This window comes from Archocentrus centrarchus, chromosome 14 (genome assembly GCF_007364275.1).
Source record: "Archocentrus centrarchus isolate MPI-CPG fArcCen1 chromosome 14, fArcCen1, whole genome shotgun sequence".
Lineage (NCBI taxonomy): Eukaryota > Metazoa > Chordata > Actinopteri > Cichliformes > Cichlidae > Archocentrus > Archocentrus centrarchus.
The window spans coordinates 38,137,077-38,157,276 of NC_044359.1; the positions used below are offsets into that span (position 1 = coordinate 38,137,077).

At 40.7% G+C, this 20,200-nt stretch overlaps 1 protein-coding gene across 1 annotated transcript in view; it reads right to left on the reverse strand.

Moving 5' to 3' along the window:
- Positions 1-6,311: 6,311 nt before the first annotated feature.
- Positions 6,312-20,200, reverse strand: part of hlcs (holocarboxylase synthetase (biotin-(proprionyl-CoA-carboxylase (ATP-hydrolysing)) ligase)) — a 51,276-nt gene continuing 37,387 nt past the window's right edge. Inside the window, 5 exon segments of the mRNA XM_030747010.1 lie at positions 6,312-6,854; positions 7,534-7,747; positions 9,397-9,511; positions 9,819-9,979; positions 10,128-10,195. Of these exon segments, the coding sequence (XP_030602870.1) occupies positions 6,683-6,854; positions 7,534-7,747; positions 9,397-9,511; positions 9,819-9,979; positions 10,128-10,195 (730 nt within the window). The 3' untranslated portion in view covers positions 6,312-6,682.

The window sequence follows — 20,200 nt, forward strand, 5'->3', positions numbered from 1 at the left end:
ATCAGAGCTCTGTTTTGGTTATAGTTCCCTCTTTCGGCTGTTATACATCTGTGTTTGCTCAGGTCTGTGTTTCTGTCTCCAGTTTTCTGTTACTTCCTGTTTTGTTTTGCTGGTCTTCAGTGTTCATCATTTCTCTGTTATTCCCGTGTGTATTTGAACCTTCAGTTTTCCTCGGCTCCTTGTTGCATCATCCCTCTTTTCCTTACGGGTGTCCTGTGTCTCCGGTTTGTGCCGCCTCGCTCTGCATTTGTTATTGTCACAGTTCAACAGCAATAAAGCTGAGGATGTGAGGATTTGAGTTTATGTCTAGTCTCCAATCATAATTACACAAATGAATATCATGATGATAGCAGCTAGCATCTCTACAAGGTTTACAAGAACCAGACTGATTCGCTGGTGCTTAAGTGCAGCCATGCTCAGGTTTGTGGGGTTTTTTTTCTTCATGGGATGAAATCTGAAATCTACCCACAGAAAAATCATCACAGTGACCGGAGCTTTAATTTACTGGAACAGTGTTTGACTGCACTGGATTCCTGAGTGGAGATCCTTTGTGAAGGAGAACCAAAGAAGTGTGCTCTTCCACTGAGGAGGCTGTAGATGTGTGTCACACAGTTAATACAAAGAGGGATAGATTCTTTTTGACCCCAGCAACCTGCAGACTTAAATTGTTTAATAGGATGTTGAGAGTATGGATCCAACAGGGAGCCATTTGCTTAATAACCTTAAGACGGCTTTTGGCACCAAGAGCAGCTTTACAGTGTCTGTTCACCCCCTTTACTTAATATCTCTCTGCTTCTGTCATGCATGAAGTACCATACTGACACTTTGGAAGAAATCACCTTAAACATACTGCAGGGGTACAGCAGAAGAAAGGCTCTATCATAAATACATAAAACTGACCTTTTTTATTTTTTAGTATCAAAAACTTTTGGTTTAAATTAACTTTGATACAGTTTTGTAAAAAACAAATAAACCAAAGTGATGAATTATTAATCTACTGGGCAAGTGTGCACATCAGCTTTAAAACTGGGGGCACATGGACGGACATCCATTTACATTATGGTAGAATGCGGTGCAGTTATTGCAGTGGCATTTTCATTTTTTAATCATGACACCAATACAGGGCAGCACGGTGGCGCAGTGGTTAGCACTGTTGCCTCACAGATAGAATACCATCTGGAAGGCCTGGGTTCGATTCCACCTTGGCCCAGGCCTCTCCCTCTCTCTGTGTGGAGTTTGCATGTTCTCCCCGTGCTTGCGTGGGTTTCCTCCGGGTACTCCGGTTTCCTCCCACAGTCCAAAGACATGCACTTACTGGGGTTAGGTTAATTGGCTAATCTAAATTGCCCATAGGTGTGAATGTGAGTGTGAAAGGTTGTTCGTCTCTCTGTGTTGGCCCTGTGACAGGCCGGCGACCTGTTCAGGGTGTACCCTGCCTCTCGCCCTATGACAGCTGGGATAGGCTCCAGCCCCCCCGTGACCCTGACCAGGATAAGCGGAAGTGAATGGATGGATGGACACCAATACAGACACAGAAAATGCAGTTTAATCGCAAATAGAAGCAGTCTGTGCTATGAATGAGCTGACATCACTACAGTAGTGTCACTATGATCACTTCCATAATGGTGTGTCTGAGATGCAGGGAGCAGGATGAATGAGCACCAGGCTGCATCCACTCTCAGCGTTTTGCACATTTCCTTTTACAGTTTCACTTCATTTGGAGAGGACGAGCCAGGAGAGTAAGGTGCTGGAGACAAATGAAGAGTCATGAAACATTGTGTGTGTGTGTGTGTGTGTGTGGGGGGGGGGGGGGGGGGGGGGGGGGGGCTTGTAGCACTTTTTGTTTTTTTTTTTGGCTGCTTTTTCACTCATTTTCAGTCTAGTACTTCTGCCTGACCATCTTCAGATAAATATTTTTTTCCAAGCATAAAAACAAGAAGAATCCAGCAAAGACCTGACGCAGGACCATCTACTGTTTGCCAAAGCCTCATCAGAAATGGTCCAAGTGGAAGGTTGGCTGTCAAGAAGCTTTAGGATGGGAAACCTGGTGAAAAGGCTGTGGTATGCCACATTACACAGGAAATGGACTGTAAATCAGTGGTCGTCAACATGTATGGAGGAGGGCTGTGGGTCTGTTCGCTGTCCCTCGACTTGTGCGGTGCTGTGGGCTCCTCTTTCTGGGTGCCCGTGCTCTCTGGCCTCTGTTGGGTCTTGGCGAGGGTCCCGGGCCCTGGTGGAGACCTTCCTGCAGCACACAGGGGTCCACTACTTCTTGGCCTTTGATGTAGGTTGCAGCCACTATCATATCATATCATATCATATCATAATCTTTATTTCAATCATGTAAATAACATATGTTTGTGTTTGTGTTTATGTTCAAAAAGGAGTAGGGGAAGCAAATGCTCATTAATTCCTACCTCTAACTTGCTCATCTTTATATCTGTTCTGATTATACAGTCTGAAATATGTGCATAATATGTACATAATACACAGTCCCTTGTTATATTATCTTGAATGAATTAATATGAATTAATCTATAATTATCTAACTAAACTGTCACCTGAACAAAAGATATTTGTTTCGTCTGCAAATAATACAAATTTCAGTATGTTGGAGACTTTATATATGTCATTTATGTATAATATGAATAGTTTCAGACCTAGCACTGACCCCTGAGGAACACCACAGTTAATATCCATGCAGGCTCATTTGTATTGACCTATTTCTATAAATTGCTGCCTGTTTATTAAACAGGTCTTCACCCAATTCAGTTAAACCTCTCTGATACCACAGCTTTCCAATTTGTTGAACAGTATGTTGTGATCAATGGTGTCAAAGTCTGTAAATATTCCTGCTGCATAAGATTATTGTCTACAGAATTAGAGATTTCTTCAATTAATGCCAAAGATGCTTCTCTGTCTGTTCTGAATCCATATGTGAGCAGTTTGTGTTTGTCATCTAATCTGTCTCTAAAGACTTTTTCCAGTATGTTGGAGAACTGAGAGCAGAGAAACAGGCCTGTAATTTGTAAAATGTGTCTGTCACCTGATTTATATAAAGTTTTATTTTTGCTATTTTCATTTGGTTTGGAAATGTACCAGTTTGAAAAGACCAGTTACAGATATGTGTTAGTGATTTTACAATTTCTTCAATAGTTTTTTTTACTGTTGTCATACCAATCAGCTGATTTTTCTACAGTTTCTATGGTTTCTTTTCCTTCTGCTGCTCTAAGACAGAATGAGGGTTTCTTCCTCCAACCCCTTCTGATTCCCGGGTATTTATTTTATTTCTCTGGTCCCACATTTACAAAAAAATGTATTAAAACCACTAACTATATCCTTCATGTCTTTTATGATTCTGTCATCAAAATATTGAGGATAAGCTGCTTTACTTCATCTATTTCTAACAATACTGTTTGACACATTCCAAATACCTTTGATGTTACTTTCATTCTTCTCTAATAATGTATTATATTGCTTTTTACAAATTCTCATAGTATTAGTTTATTTTTTTATATTTCCTCTCTTTCTCTATTGTTCTTTTATAAATTGCCTATAAAGAACATTTTTCTTTCTACAGGCATTTTTAGACCTTTAGTGATCCATGGACCGTTTTTGACCACCACTGCAGCGCCTTATAGGACAGTTCTGATCATCTGTCTTGAATATCTTAAGAAATGTATCATATGCTCTGTTAATATCGCCCTCTTCACAAACCTCGCCCCAGTTCTAATTCTTTTTTAAATGCATTTATTTTTTCTTCTGTTCTTACTCTTTTATATTTTAAATGTTTAGTTTCCCTCGGTTTCCTATAATTACAGTAGTAGACAATAAAAACATCCATCCATCCATCCATTCGCTTCCGCACATCCTGTTAAGGGTCGCGGGGGGGCTGGAGCCTATCCCAGCTGTCATAGGGCGAGAGGCGGGGTACACCCTGAACAGGTCGCCAGCCTGTTGCAGGGCCAACACGGAGTGACAGACAACCTTTCACACTCACATTCATGCTCTCATTCACACCTATGGGCAATTTAGAATAGCCAATTAACCTAACCCCAGTAAGTGCATGTCTTTGGAATGTGGGAGGAAACCGGAGTACCCGGAGGAAACCCACGCAAGCACGGGGAGAACATGCAAACTCCACACAGTGAGAGGGAGAGGCCTGGGCCAAGGTGGAATCAAACCCAGGCCTTCCAGATGTTATTCTAACTGTGAGGCAGCAGTGCTAACCACTGCGCCACCGTGCTGCCCACAATAATTAAAAAAAAAAAAACTTATTATATAATGACAAGTTTTCACAGACCTGTTTTTATTGTGTGGGCTATTATATATAATTGTATATAATACAATTATATATTATCTTACATAATGTTTATTATCACTGTATTATCTTACATAATGTTTGTAAATATATTATCTATTAATGTAGCACAATATGAAGGTATTCGACTGGCTCTGGTGACTGTTGGCTATAAGCCCGTACTGTACATACTGTTAATAAACTCTTCTGTCATTGTTTTTTGGATTTAACAGGTCAGTGTTGTCCCCACAGATGAACACACATGTTTTCCATCCAGGACCCTATACACACAGCTCACAATGATATTTATCTTTTCCTTACAGATCTCTATGCTAATACATTCGAGCACATCATCGATAGCTTCTGTCATACTCTCCACTACCTTATATGTTAATTTTTTATCCACATATAGTGCCACACCTCCACTCTTGTTCATTCTGTGTGTAATTTAATTCATATCCATCAATTTCAAAATCCACACCTTTGTCAGGGTTGATCCAAGTTTCTGATATTGTTATATTGAATGTTTGTGTAGATTCTCAGTCATCCAGGTCAGAGCATCTCTGGAGCGTGAAAACAGGCGACTGGACCTCTTTTTGTTTCTTGAAGATGTTTCACGTCTCATCCCAAAGGCTTCTTCAGTCCCCCCTTCCCCCTCGGTCCCTCTGTTTTGCCTACAGAGGACATGTCAGGATTAAGGAGGTCCTCAAAAAAATTCCTTCCAATGCGTGACTCTTCTTGGTTGAAGTTAGCAGTGCCCCACACACAATATGCACCGTGAGAGTAGAACACCACTTTCCCGTCTGTCTTTTTCCATGGCCTCAGCGAACTCCTCCCACACCCAAGTTTTTGCTTCAGCCACCACCCAAACCACATTCTGCTTGGCCTGCTGGACCCATCAGATGTCTCCAAAGTCACACTGGTTAACCAAACCCGATAAGACTCCTCCTTCAACTTGATGGCTCCTTCACCTCCAGTGCCCATCATCTGGTTCTGGGATTTCCACCATGATGGGCACTTGGTCATGGAATGCTGACAATATTTAAGGGTGCATGGGAGTTTGCCCAATCAGTGTGGGTTTTTTTTTAATTTGTGGACTTTGCGAAGGCACTCTACATTCAGGTCGTCCTATGGGGGCTGCTTTGGGAGTACCAGGTCCATTGGGTTATCTGACCCGTGTACAATCAAGAGCTTGGACCACATTGCTGGCAATGTTCTCAGTTGCCTACTGTTTGTCACAGATTCTGCTAACTGTAGCCAAGAGGCGGAGAGTGTTGGGTTCATTGGTCTCAGGATCTCATTTCTGCTTTTGGTTTTAGTGGTTTCATGACCTCCAGCTTGCACTGCGGTGGTTTGCAGCCAGAGTGTGAAGTGGTTGGGATGTGAATTAGCACCTCCGAGTTAGATGACAAGGCTGTCAGCCAGAAAAGGGTGGAGTGCCAACTCCAGGCTGGGAATGAGTAGCTACTCCAAGTGGAGGAGGTTGAGCATCTCAAGGCCACATTCCGTAGTGAGGGGAGAACAGAGCTGGAGATTGACAGATGAATTGGTGCAGCATCTGCAGTGATGCCGACCCTGCAGCAATCTGCCGTTAAGAAGGAGCTGGGCGTGAAAGTGAGGCTGTTTATTTTGGGGCGTTTAATTAGGATGCCTCAGAAGAGAAGTGTTCCCGGCGTGTCCTCCTGGGAGGATTCAAAACTGTTCATCAATTAGTGGTCTACCTTTAATGCACACTATTCATGTAAACCTTATAAAATCCACAAATTAGCAATAGCTGCTGATTGACGAACTACTGCCAGACCATACTGTTTTTATTTGAATATTAAAACAAGAACATTTGTCAGTTATGATCTTTGTGTTCTTTCCTGCTGTCACACCAAGTGATGTTCTAGACTTTTCAGCAGGTCTTTGTCCTCAGATGTTTCAGGACATTTGAATTCTTCCTCTGAAAAATCACGATTACAGAATAAATGTGTAATTGGGAAACAGTTTAGATATTAGGAAATAAAATCTTTCTGTGGAAACTTTATTTTGCTGAAAACAGCAACAGTCCAAGCTGCAGTAATCACTGCTTTCATGTAACAGCGAAATCAGGTTAATTATGCAAGTGAAGGGTACAAGATTTACTTTTAACACAAATATACATCATCAGATAATATCATTATTTAGCAGTCCCAAACCAGCAGCGTGCCAGTGATCACTGTTGCAGACATTACTATATGTACTATGTTGCTGTATCCAGTTTCAGTTCTGTCTTTAACAAGTAACCTAACCAACATAAAAACATCTAGTTAACCTGTTTTATTTATATAAAATAACTTTCAGTCAAACTAAATGATGTATGTTGAAAGCAGTGATGATTCTGTGTTTAATGAATTTGGTCCTAACGCTGTTTGATCACAAGCAGATTTTTCAGCATGTCAAACGAGTTTCCATCAGGCTCCACTGAGACCACACCCTGCTCCTTGCTGTGCACCTGGAGGAAGCCGTTGTGGTCCAGACCCATGACCTGAGCTTCTGGTCCTTCATCGCTCCAGAGACGCACCCGGGTCCCACTGAGGTCAGAACAAAGAGAGCCACTTTTACAGTTCAAATGTGATTATGGGGTCCAGCAAACTTAAGAAAACTGAAGAGCATCTAAAGCCCAAATCTAGAGCCCCTGTATTCTTATGTTAAAGAAAAAAAGCAGGTCGTCTGTTTCAGTACTTCTTCTTTCCCGTCTTTTACACAAGAATGAGGATCGCTCTGCATCATCATGAAATATTTATCAGAATCACTGACTGCTTTTTACTCATGTTTTGAGAAGGCTACATGCACATAAATAAAGATTTTAAAAAGTATTCACAGAAAAAGTGAAATATGAAAGAGCAAGAAAAAATATTCAAAGAAAAATTTAGGTTATATGATTTTTTTCTATTTTCCAACATTCTTAAAGGTGGCAGCACTTGATGTACTTACCTTTCATAACATACTTAGGAAATTAAACATATTAAAGAAATATGTAGTTACAGTTCACTGCATTACAGTTCAGCTGTATTAGAAACTGTTAGTAAAAGCTAAACTAAGAACTGGTATGGCAGTGACACCTGCTTTGAATCTGATCAATGCAGCTCCAGGTTGAAATTAGCACAAAAAAATCTTTGTTTCCATGCAGCAACAACTGTATCAAGTTTCTGATTATAAATAAAGGTAAAATCTTAGTCCAAAGCCTCAAGGGTCATCTACAGTACACACCTGTGAAGCCATCTCTTATAGTAGGTGGGCAAGACGGACTCTGGTCCTCCTTGTTGGAAGTTGTTGATGAGGTCTTCCAGGCAGCTGACGGTCCGAGCGATGAGCTGGGCACAGCTGAGCGGCTGCAGGCTACAGTTGTGCTGCAAGTTGTACCACTGGATCAGGTCATTGATGCACACTGTTGGGTTGCTGTTTGTCACATTAAACCCACAGCCTGCAGGGAACAACATGAGATCATTAGGTTTCTGTGCATTTGTTCATGCACAGCTCTCTAATGGTCCCACCATAGCATTTCCATCGGGGACTGGACCATTGTAATAACACTGATTCTTTTCTTTTTCAGCCACTGTGTTGTAGATTTGCTGTTGTGTTTGAGATCAGGCTTTAGCTGTCGGACAGACGGCCTCACACGGAGTATTTTGGTATTCTAAATGTTAATAGTTTGGTATACAGACGAGTTTGTGCTCGACTCAGTGACTGTAAAACAGACCACCACCCCTCCATCACTGCGCTGTCAGCTGGTATGAATTTGTACTTCTATGCAGTGGTCAACTTTTGTTCTCATCTGTCTAAAGAACTTTGCTCCAGAAGTCTTGTGGTTTGTTCAGATGCAACTTTACAAATGTGAGCCATGTTACCATTGCCTTTTTTTTTTTCTTTTTCTCTAGAGCCAAGGGCCTTTCTCCCGGCAGCCCTTCTAAACACACCACACTTGTCCAGTCTAATTGTCCCCTGATATTTAACATACTAACTGAGGCCTGTACAGTCTTTTTTTGACAGTTTCTCTGGGTCAGTCTGACCTTCAGGTGAATGTCCACCACTGGCAAACTGACAGTGTGTTAACAAACCTGAAAGCTCCAGACCAGCAAACTGACAAAACTTCTGCTTTTACAGAGGCAGGAGCTTTGACATTTTCTGAATAGCAGTTAATCAAGTGAATTAGATTAGCAGCACTTGGCTGATATCCTTTAACTTCCTATGGAAGCAGTACGGGAGAACTCAGGACTGCACAGAGCGCTGTGAAAACTAAGTACCCCCTAAGTATCACATGACTGTATTGCCAGAATAGGTGCACAGTCAAATTACATACATACATGGAAGTACTGACCTCCTTTACTAAGAGACAGAAATCATTTATGCATTTCTACAAGTTGCAAAATATATATTAAAAAAAACAACATTCAAAGGTGGGTGAAAAGTTTTTAAATGAGGAAATTCCAAAGTGGAGCAAACCGGAATACAAGAAAAGTGGATCTACCATCGATTTCTAGTGACTATTTCAACCAACTTCCCAGTAACCCTATAAAGGCGAAGGTGTCAGAACATATTTAAAAAGTGCCGCCGTTTGCGGACTTCCGGCAACATATACCATAATACCCCTACATGGCCGTGAAGTGCAATTTCTGAGCTTTCAGGAACCATTTGAATTTTTCCGATAGGACACACAGTCGCAGAGTTACGGTAAAAAGCCGCTGATACGCTACGTCTTAACCAGCTGTTTGGCGACTAGTAAGAGCAGGTAACCGGCGCTTCAGCGGCGATCACCTGAAGTTAAAGGGTTAATGTGTTAGCTGTGACATGCAAACATTTTAGATCTGAAAAGAAGAAACCAAACAAAGCCTGTGGACAGCGTGCAGTGGGGCAACCAAACTCCCCGCAACTTCCAAAAAATGGGACTTTTACACGAATCAACCAAGAAACCATATAATTACTATTTCCAGCTGAACCACTATGTTTTTCCCAGGTTGAAAATTAGAAGCAAAGACCAGTTCAGAAGGGGTGTGTTAGTTTAGCCATGTGAAAAAAGGCTTCGTGTTGATGTGAGTGAAACACTGAACTGTCTTGAAGCATGCAGACCGTCACCTATGAGCAGATGAAAAGTGGATCCCATCACTGTGGAAGTCACCAGCACTCCTCCAAGCTTCATCAGGTTACTGTAGTAGATGTCATTGGGCCACTTCACCCTCATATCCAGGTCCTATAAAAGTTTAAACATCATTAGTCTTACATGTATTTTAACAGTCACCTTCAGTATGCGCTGAACATGTAATGAAAGACTGTGACACAACAACAACTATCTGAACAGACATGGGCAGCAGCTCAGTAATGACACACAGATGGAGGGGAAGCAAAACCTTATAGTAAGAGCACAGTAATATTTTAGTAACAATATAAAAATGTACAAGCAAGGAAATGGCAGTATGTGTGCAGTACTTGGAATAAAACCCTTTTATTATAAGCACATTAATATGGTAGTAATGTTGCAAACCATCCGATATGGATACCTGATATCCAGGAAGCGTGCAGACAGCCTCCACCACTGCAAGAGCAGCCAGATGCTGCAGGAAGGGAATCCTCTGTCCGAGCCTGGAGTTCAGCTCAACCTGGACACTCAGAGTGAACATGGCACAACCCAGAGGGCTGAGCCAGGCATTCCTGCCCCTCCCTACAGCCGAGAACACAAGAAACATACAGGGACACACAAAGTTGTTATAATAGCATATTGCACAATTTATGCAACTCAAAGTTTGGTGTACATCTGAGGTATGTACTGTATGGGTGTTGTGTTTGTGGCACTACACTGATGAACTGACCTCTTCCCTGGCTTTGTCGAGTAGCAACTACTATTAAACCCACATCCTTTGGTAAGTGTACAGTCAACCTGAAGGGAGACAGAAAAAGAAAGAAAGTTACAACTTCCATCAAGATATCTCACTGGGACTCCTGGTAACCCTGATATTGTTTATCACACTAATAATGAATTCTCTTAATTAAATATCTGGCAGATGACTGCTCGTTCAATGGCCTCCTCTCCACTACAGCTTCAAAAGTGTCAAGTTTGCACATTTTTTAAAGCACTTTGCAAGAACACACATCACAAAGTGCTTTACAATATATAGATAAAATACAGCCATACAGCCTAAGCATGCTTGATCTCATCTGATCACTATATATAGTTGGTACAGAAAGTATTCAGACCCCTTTAAATTTTTCACTCTTTGTTTCATTGCAGCCATTTGCTAAAATCAAAAGGTTCATTTTAATCCTCATTAATGTTCACTCAGCACCCCATCTTGACAGAAAAAACCAGAAATGTAGAGATTTTTGCAAATTTATTATAAAAGAAAAACTGAAATATCACATGGTCATAAGTATTCAGACCCTTTGCTGTGACACTCATATTTAACTCACATGTTCCACATTTCTTCTGGTCCTCCTTGAGATGGTTCTACTCCTTCACTGGAGTCCAGCTGTGTTTAATTAAACTGATTGGACTTGATTAGGAAAGGCACACACCTGTCTGTATATAAGACCTCACAGTGCATGTCAGAGCAAATGAGAACCATGAGGTTGAAGGAACTGCCCAAGGAGCTCAGAGACAGAATTGTGGCACAGATCTGACCGAGGTTACAAAAGTTTCTGCAGCACTCAAGGTTCCTAAGAGCACAGTGGCCTCCATAATCCTTAAATGGAAGAAGTTTGGGAAGACCAGAACTCTTCCTGGAACTGGCCGTCCAGCCAAACTGAGCAATCGTGGGAGAAGAGCCTTGGTGAGAGAGGTAAAGAAGAACCCAAAGATCACTGTGGCTGAGCTCCAGAGATGCAGTAGGGAGATGGGAGAAAGTTTTACAAAGTCAACCATGACTGCAGCCCTCCACCAGTCGGGGCTTTATGGCAGAGTGGCCCGACGTATGAAAAAACACATGAAGGACTCCCAGACTATGAGAAATAAGATTCTCTGGTCTAATGAGATGAAGATTTAACTTTTTGGCATTAATTCTAAGCGGTATGTGTGGAGAAAACCAGGCACTGCTCATCACCTGCCCAATACAATCCCAACAGTGAAACATGGTGGTGGCAGCATCATGCTATGGGGGTGTTTTTCAGCTGCAGGGACAGGACGACTGGTTGCAATTGAAGAAAGATGAATGCGTCCAAGTACAGAGAAGAAAACCTCTTCGAGAGTGCTCAGGACCTCAGACTGGGCCGAAGGTTCACCTTCCAACAAGACAATGACCCTAAGCACACAGCTAAAATTACAAAGGAGAGGCTTCACAACAAGTCTGTGACCATTCTTGGCTGGCCCAGCCAGAGCCCTGACCTAAACCCAACTGAGCATCTCTGGAGAGACCTGAAAATGGCCGTCCACCACCGTTCACCATCCAACCTGACGGAACTGGAGAGGATCTTCAAGGAAAGATGGCAGAGGATCCCCAAATCCAGGTGTGGAAAACTTGCTGTATCATTCCTAAGAAGACTCATGGCTGTACGAGCTCAAAAGGTGCCTCTACTCAGTACTGAGCAAAGGGTCTGAATACTTATGACCATGTGATATTTCAATCGTCACGGAATTCGCCGAGTACTGAATATAATTCACGCCAAGTATGAACATCCAGATACAGCTCTATTGTCCCTTGACTCAGAAAAAGCATTCGACAGGGTGGAGCATGACTACATCTACAAAGTGTTTTCTCAATTCGGCTTTGGCAGCTACTTTACAACTTGGGTTAAAATCATTTATAATAAACCTATAGCCTCAGTTATAACTAATAACATGGTATCTAAATCCTTCAGTCTAGCTAGAGGCATGTGCCCCCTCTCACCCCTCCTTTTGTTCTGGGAATTGAACCACTGGCTATCCCCATAAGGAATAATCAAAATATCGCTGGCATCAAAATAAATAATATTGAATCTAAAATTGGACTATTTGCCAATGAAATCATTTTAATGTTGTCCAAATTAAAGTGTTCATTCCCCAGCTACTTAAAACTATTAACAAATTTGGCAGTATCTCCGGTTATAAACTTAATGACTCTAAATCCACCATTCTGGGCTGCTCAGCTCTCTAGTGCCTCATGCTAGTTCTCAGCGACAGCTTTGTCTTGGGTAAACTTAAAAATACTAATACTACCCCCTTATCCCTAAGCTCATACTTATATTCCAGAAAATACAAAGATGTGTTGAAAAATACATTAAACCCATTTGTAAAAATTCAAAAACGAAGTACCAACACTGTCCCAATTTTCCCCCATTTGGGGTAATATGACCTTTGAACCAGGTCGAAGGGATATGGGTTTTAAATCACGGCACATTAAAGTTGCAGATTTATTTGATAAAGACAGTTTTGATGACCTGAAACAAAAATTTGACATTCCATCTAAACGTTTTTTCAAATTTCTTCACATTAGGAGCTTTGTTTCAGGTACTCAAAAGTCTCTAACATTACCCACTCTCACTTCATTAGAGGACCTAGCAATAAACTATCATTTGAAGAAGGGTCTAATATCCCACTTTTACAATAGCATTAAAGATAGCTCCCAAACATCCTCAGATAACAAAAGACGGGCATGGAGTCAAGATTTAAAATGTAATTTATCAGTAGATCAGTGGCAGAGGGTCTGTCTGAAAGCCCAGACACAATCTATTAAAACCATGGTTATAATAGTTTTGGATTTTACATTATCTTTTAGTTAGTTTTTACTTTTTTTCTTCAATTCAGTTAGTTTTAATTAGTTTTTTAATTTTTTAATTAGTTTGCTCATTTTTATTATTTTTTATTTTTGGTTTAATGCTTAGTTTTAGTTTAGTTTCGTTAGTTTCAGTATTAGTTTTAGTTTTTCATACTTCATCAGGTGCAAGATTCAAGGCATAAGAGTGACTACTTTGTAACAAAAAGTCAACCAAAGATCCCATTTAAAGAAATATGTTGAACAACCAACTGTTCACAGCTGCTTCTGTTTTGGAGCTAGCTTGGTTAGATGCTCGCTGATTAGACTTGCAGGGTCTTTGCGGCCTCTGTACACAACCTACGGAAGTGGCCAACCTCATGTCCGCATTTATTCTTGTGTAGCTGGATTGTTTGTGTTAATTACCTTGTGGTCGTGTGCAGGTGTTTTATATGTGGTGCCGGCTGGGACATTTTTTTGGTCCTCGCTCTTTGTGCTCAGTTTTTTGGCTGCAAACATATTTGTCCCTGTTTTTTCACTTTCTTCATTCCCTCACGTCCATTCCGACAGTTTCAGCAGTCTCCCGCCAGGGATTTGCTGACATTTTGTGAGTCCTTATATTGATGCTTTGATCATTATTCCTGATTGTTATTCTCTGACATATAAAGTAGCCAGAAACGCACAAGGACGGAACAGGTTAATCACAACTTTGCGGCTGCGTCGACCCGACAAGTACTCTAGTGATGGGTCAGTCACGAACGATCCGGTTTCTTTTTTCTTTTCGTTCGTTTATTTCTTTTTTTTTTTGTGGAAGCCGCACGTGATTGGTTAAGATGAATGGTAGCATATGATCGTCTACACTGAGCGGGAGGGGAGGGTCCACGGACACATTGCGCAGTCAGTAAACAAACACCAGAGAGGGAGGGGCTCCTGCAAAATTTGCTCGAAAGAGCTATAGGAAGTTGCGCGTTACATAGAGGCTACACACGGGAACGGTGAGGACAATGAGTGACGGAAAACGTAGGAAAGAATGGACACATTTTAACCTTATACCTCCAAACATTTCGAAGGAGACACAGCGTACTTCAAAAGTGCCGTATTTGCAGACTTCTGGCAACAAATACCATAATACCACTACATGACTATAAAGTGCAGTTTCTGAGCTTTCAGGAACCATTTGAATTTTTTCGATAGCACGAATGGTCGCGGAGTTATGGTAATCTGATCAAGTTCCTTTGACCAGCTGACTCTGCGGTGAGACGCTATGTCTTAATCAGCTGTTCACGGATAGTAAGGTCAGGAAACCCACGATTCAGCAGCGATCGCCTGGAGTTAAAGGATTAGTCTGATAGAGTGTAGACTGCAAATTTAAAATTTAATATCGAGCAGGCTCCACAAACAACCTGCACAGGTATATACTAATTGTTCATCCCTCAGTGTAATTAAAAGAACAAAACAGGGCAGGTCATCAGGCAGGAGAAACAGGATCAACTCCTTAAAGGCCCTTGGTGTTTCTGATTTCCAATCTTTTGTTTTATAATAATTTGTATTTGGAGCACTCTATTATATGTTGAGTATATAAAGAAATAAATGTTTGATATAGGCTTAATGTATGTTTTTACATTAGTAATTTATTTTACACTTTAAAAAAAAAAAATTTAACATCTAAGGAGCCATTTGGGAGCTGAAAGAGCTGGCTCTCTGAAAAGAGCTGGAATTCCCATCACTAAAGTAGTCACATTTCTCCAGAGGTGAACGTCAGGTTACGTCGGTTCAGAGACTCTCGTGCACACGCACGCACACAGCTGCCCGACGGCGCTCCCAGCTTAAACTCGGAGAACGGAAAAATGATCAGTCCACAAGGCTTTTAAATAAAATGACAAGAAAAGAAAGGTAATTTTATCTGTAATTTCAGTTAGTTTTAATTAGCTTTTTTAAACTCACAATACAGTTTGTTAGTTATTGTTTTTTCCTTTTAATTGTAGTTTTTATTTATTTCAGTTAACAGCGTTTTTTCAATTTCAGTTTTCATTATTTCGTTAACTATAATAACCCTGATTAACACTCAATTTAAATTGATCCAATTTAAATGGTTAATGAGAACTTATGTTACTTCAACATTATTAAATAAATCTGATTCTAATATTCCAGATATATGCGTTAAATGTGGGGCCAAAGGCACTCTGATCCTCTGCTTATGGGAAATCCCAGAGATCAAATATTTTTGGAAGGAAGTCTTGGATACAATTTCACACATCACAGGTATTAAACTAAACTATGTATCTTAGGGATTTTCTCCATTGAATATCTACTAAACAAGGTTGACCAAAAATCCATAATCTACTGTTTGGTACAGGCAAAGTACAGTATAGCCAGGCCCAGGAAATCCATTGTCAGACCTCAGCTGAAACCCTGGTTGTCCGTGCTATCCAGCTCTCTTGCCCTGGAGGAACTCACCTTTTTGATTAAAGGTAAATACTCTGTTTAAGAAGATGTGGAAAATCTTTTGGTATTTTTGAAACATGGAAGTATCTGTAATGATGAATGAACGTAATTGGGCTAATTTTGTTTTTATCTTTAGAACTGCTGTAACTCAAATTAAAGAATCGACGTGTACTTAACTGTATGAAAAGTGTAGGAAATGGAACTACTGATGTACAGCGGCCTTGACCCAAGGAGGACAATCTATTAACACAACCACATCACCAGACACCTCTCCAGTGGACTATGCTCAGAACTCTTGGACTAAATCTCAACACACAGACCTGATACAACAAACTTAAAATACACGTCTCAATACAATTTACATCTATTTTTGTCACCTTGAAGGTTTATGTTGTTCACGTTTGTTTGTTTTTGGGTTGGTATATATCACACATATACACTACTCACAAAAAGTTAGGGATATTTGGCTTTTGGGTGAAATTTCAGGACGAGCCTAAAATGCATTCAAACCTTTACAGGTGAACTTAATGTGACCTTCTCTAAGCTTCTGAATGCACATAAATGAGGAAAGCTTTCTCCCAGCTGTGGAACTCACCAGACTTTCACAATATCGACTCTTCAAATCACTTCAAATCACAACTCAAAACTCACCTGCTCAAGATTGCATACTCGCTTTAGTTCCTTTGGTCATTTTAGTTTCTATTTGTGCTTTTTTTGTGCTTTGTCCTTGTTTTCACTCCTGTAAAGTGTCCTTGGGGTGTCATGAAAGGCACTTATAAATAAAATGTATTATTATTATTATTATTATTAGAAAAAATGTTCAGCGATCAAACTTGTCTGACTAAAGGAAGTAAAAGTTGTAATGAGATTTCTGTTGATGAACCTGTGGGAGGATCGTTACCGGCTTTTCTTTTTATTAATTATTTTTTTCTGCTGAGCGTACTCCCCATACGTGTCCAGCAAGATTTAGAAGGTTTTCCATCTGAACTCTTCATGTTTCTACATTCATTTATAAAAGAACAAAAACACCTTCTGTAAACTAGATAGATGAGAGTTTATCTCTGCACAAACATTTTATTGTTTCCTGTGCTCATCATATCTATAATGAGAACAACTGTGAATACCTGCAGTGTCTCCATAACAGAGAACAACATGTAAGTGCAAGACTTGCACATCACATCATAAAAAATAGTATTCATTTGAAAGGAAATTTAATATGTCAAATGATAATATATCACTTAGCATACAATATTAATTTTATTTTATTTAGCCTATGTTGGGATGTGAACACTCAATGAATGTTTTTCTCCAAACAGTGAGGCACTTTGTGGGTTTAAAAAGTGCTGTACAAATAAAGTTATTATTAATAGAAAAGAAATGATGTGATTAATTTACTAGTTGCTGGTCAACGTTTAGTTTGATAATCAATGTTGTTCAAAGATCTGATGTTTGTCTCCAGTTATCTGCGGCTCTCGTCTTACACCCACAACACTTCAGCACTATAAGCTACATTTAACACCACACTGATGAAGAGCTTTATCTATGAAGCATTTCTGCACTTTATCTACCTCACAGCCTTTGCTGATTTATAATCAATCATCAATTCAATTAACAAGCATGTATTTGGACTGTGGGAAGGAGAACCCAAGATGGCAGAGGAACCACTCGCAGACCAGCTGCCTGTGAGGTGATGGTGCTAACCACTGCACCACCATGCCGCCCAACAGGCTGGGATTTTGGAGTGCTGACTGAACAAAAATGAAGATATCTGAGAACATAACATTTTAAAAGTTTTTCATTTTAAAGATTAAAAAATATTGGCTGCATCATGGAGCAGTGCACCGTTTAATGCTAGTTGTTACGGCTGTGTGCCGTGTTGTGTTGGTGTGCGTGGGATCGCAGCTCTCTCCCCCCAGCCCGGGCCATACTCAAGGTGTGTCCACCTCCGATTAGGGACACCTGGTATAAAGAGGAGGATGTTCCAGGCTATTCCTGCTTTTAGCCCCTTAACGGGACAGGTAGCGTCTCCAGTTTGGAGAGTGTAGGGCTGTTTTAGCTGTGTGGGGCTTTCCTCTTTTTAATCGTATGTTGCTCCCCCACACTAAGGGACGTAACACTAGTGGAATCATTTTAATTAGCTCCAGCTGACTTACCACACACAGCTGATAAATCCGCGGTGAGATGGGGACTGTGTTACTACCAAAATGTTTGCACTTTTACTCATCTCCAGATGCAATTAAAGCTCATCCACTGACTGAAGGCAACTGCCCTTTATTGGTTAGTGAATAAAGATTGTGAGGCTCTTTCTGCTGTTGTCATGCAAAGCTGCTCTGAGGTAAATCAGCTTAAGCTCCATCCCAGTGAGAGGGCAGAGGCAGAGCTTTGCAGCAGACTCCTCTAAGGACTGTTTCAGAGCTAAGTCCAGAGTTTCCCTGCTCAGGGAGCTGTTAGGCGACAGGCTGTGTAACTACTGACTATATTAGCAAAGCCATTAGGCAGGTTAAGTACGGCTAATTAGTGTAACTAATTATGCTGTATCTTGCTGGACAGGCTAACATTTGTCAGCTTTAAATAATAGTGACATGACCTCACATGTACAGAAACATTTGTTCTGTCCCAAATCACTAACACACAAAAAGAGACTAAATCATTCATGTTGCCAAAATTTGGATTTACAATCTTTTTAGTACCAAAATAAACTTTTTTTTCTATGAACCACTGAAACCAACAGGAATAAAAACTAGGGCTGGGACTTTAACGCCTTAATTTCGATTAATTAATTACAGGGAAATTAACGAATTAAAAATTTTAACGCATTTTAATCGCACTTTGCACCGTGGAACGTTTCTCAGTGCACGAGTTCCAGGCATACAGATTAGTCTTTAATTCAAAATAAGCTGTTAAAACAAGCATAACAACATCAAGGAATACAGCTGAGCGAATGATTAATTTCCAACTATATTAAGTGAGACATTAATGTTGAATAAAACTATCCAGTTATGATGCTTAACTTTAATTTTAGGAGTTTGCTTATCACAGGAGCACTTCCACCCTTCGTTGGTCTGTGTAGTAGACTGGTGGGAAAATAACATTTTGAAGTTTATGCTTATGTATATTGATTCATTCATCAACCAAACTTAGATTAATATTTCTCATGTTAAATATTTAAATGTGATTAAAATGCGATTAATTTTGATTAATTACAAAGCTCCTAATTAATTAGATGAATTTTTTTAATCGAGTCCCACCCCTAATAAAAACACATTTATGAAAGATATGTCTTGGATATGATTAACTGACAGTGATGACGCTTGTGGACAGGAGGTGATTACTGTTTTAAAAACAGAAAAATGTGAGATCACAGTAACGTATTTGTATCTGTGCAAACGTGTCAGACATGTGGAGCTGCAGGCAAATGAAAACATGCAGCTTTGTAAAAATAACTGAAAACGTTAAAAAACCAACAGGTTCATTTACCTGCAGCTGGCAGATGGACTGGTTCTTATACAGCTCTTTATACAACACAAGCATTTGTTTCCTAACTGCTTCTAACATTCACACTCTGATCAAAGCATCTGGACCAACTCCGGGTTCGGTGTCTTGCCCAACGATACTTTGGCATGCAGACTGGAGCAGCCAGGGATCAAACCCCCAACCTTCTGATTAGTAGGTGACCTGCTCGAGCTCCTGACCTACCCCACTATTACACATGCAGATCATGTGTTTTCTTTGTGTCTGAATTATGCTGGAGAACAAGTCCTTACAGCAACAAATGTTTCAGTATGAACTGATAAACACAGAAGGGGGAGGCAGGAGCACGACCCTGCTGAGGATGAAGCTGGGTAGGAGAACCCTGCTGAGGTTGTAAGGAAGATGCTGGTGTTCAGCAGGACCACCGGAGAATCGACCCACCCTCAGCCAACAAACAAGCTCTGTGAGACGAGGGGCCCGGCGGCTCCCTCGAGTCGGGCTTCAGAAACGGGCTTTATGTAAGAGTAGCTACGGACCACCCTTCTGTGCTTTGTGCACTGAGCAGGGCTGAGAAAGGAACTGCATGTGGGAATTTATCCCAGTCTTAGAGCCGATCACTGAAACATAAAAATCAATCTGTACATTCCAAAAATCACAAAATCACTGCTGACTCCTGCCTTCCTGTCTGCTCCAGGCTAACCTGATCCTGTCATCGATGAGAACAGCAGCGTGCTGAAGCCATATCATCAGAGACTTTCCACTGAAGCGCTAACACACACACACACAGGCTTTTATAAGTGGCATCTGCTAGTGCTGCTGGCAAACTGCTGCTCTGAATAAGTAATCCTGAGCTTATCATTTTCATAGTATTAAAAAAACAATCTTCAGCTGATGAAAGCTGTGAAAAGTTCAGCGGTGGATCCAAATGACTTTTCTATGCAAGCACAGCTCAGAGCTCAGAGATGAAGACGCTGCAGCATGTCCACCGTTACAGAAAAGGAGACTGATTTGTTTCAGGAACAGAGCGCACACATCTTCTGTCTTAGTGCTGGAACATTAAAGAACATTATTAAACAGCAGGGCTGAGTACTTCCTCTACAGAGTGACTCTTATTTTGAAAGAATATCCAGGGGATACTGCAGAAGTCTCCACAAGCCCATAAAAGACTCATTCATGTCCATCGAGGGGCACAAAGTGGTGATTATTACATCTAACCAATGAATGAAGAGTAAAATGATGACACTGCAGCTGTGGAAACTGGAAAGTGTCCACCTCAGACCACATACTGGTTACAGGGCTGCCGC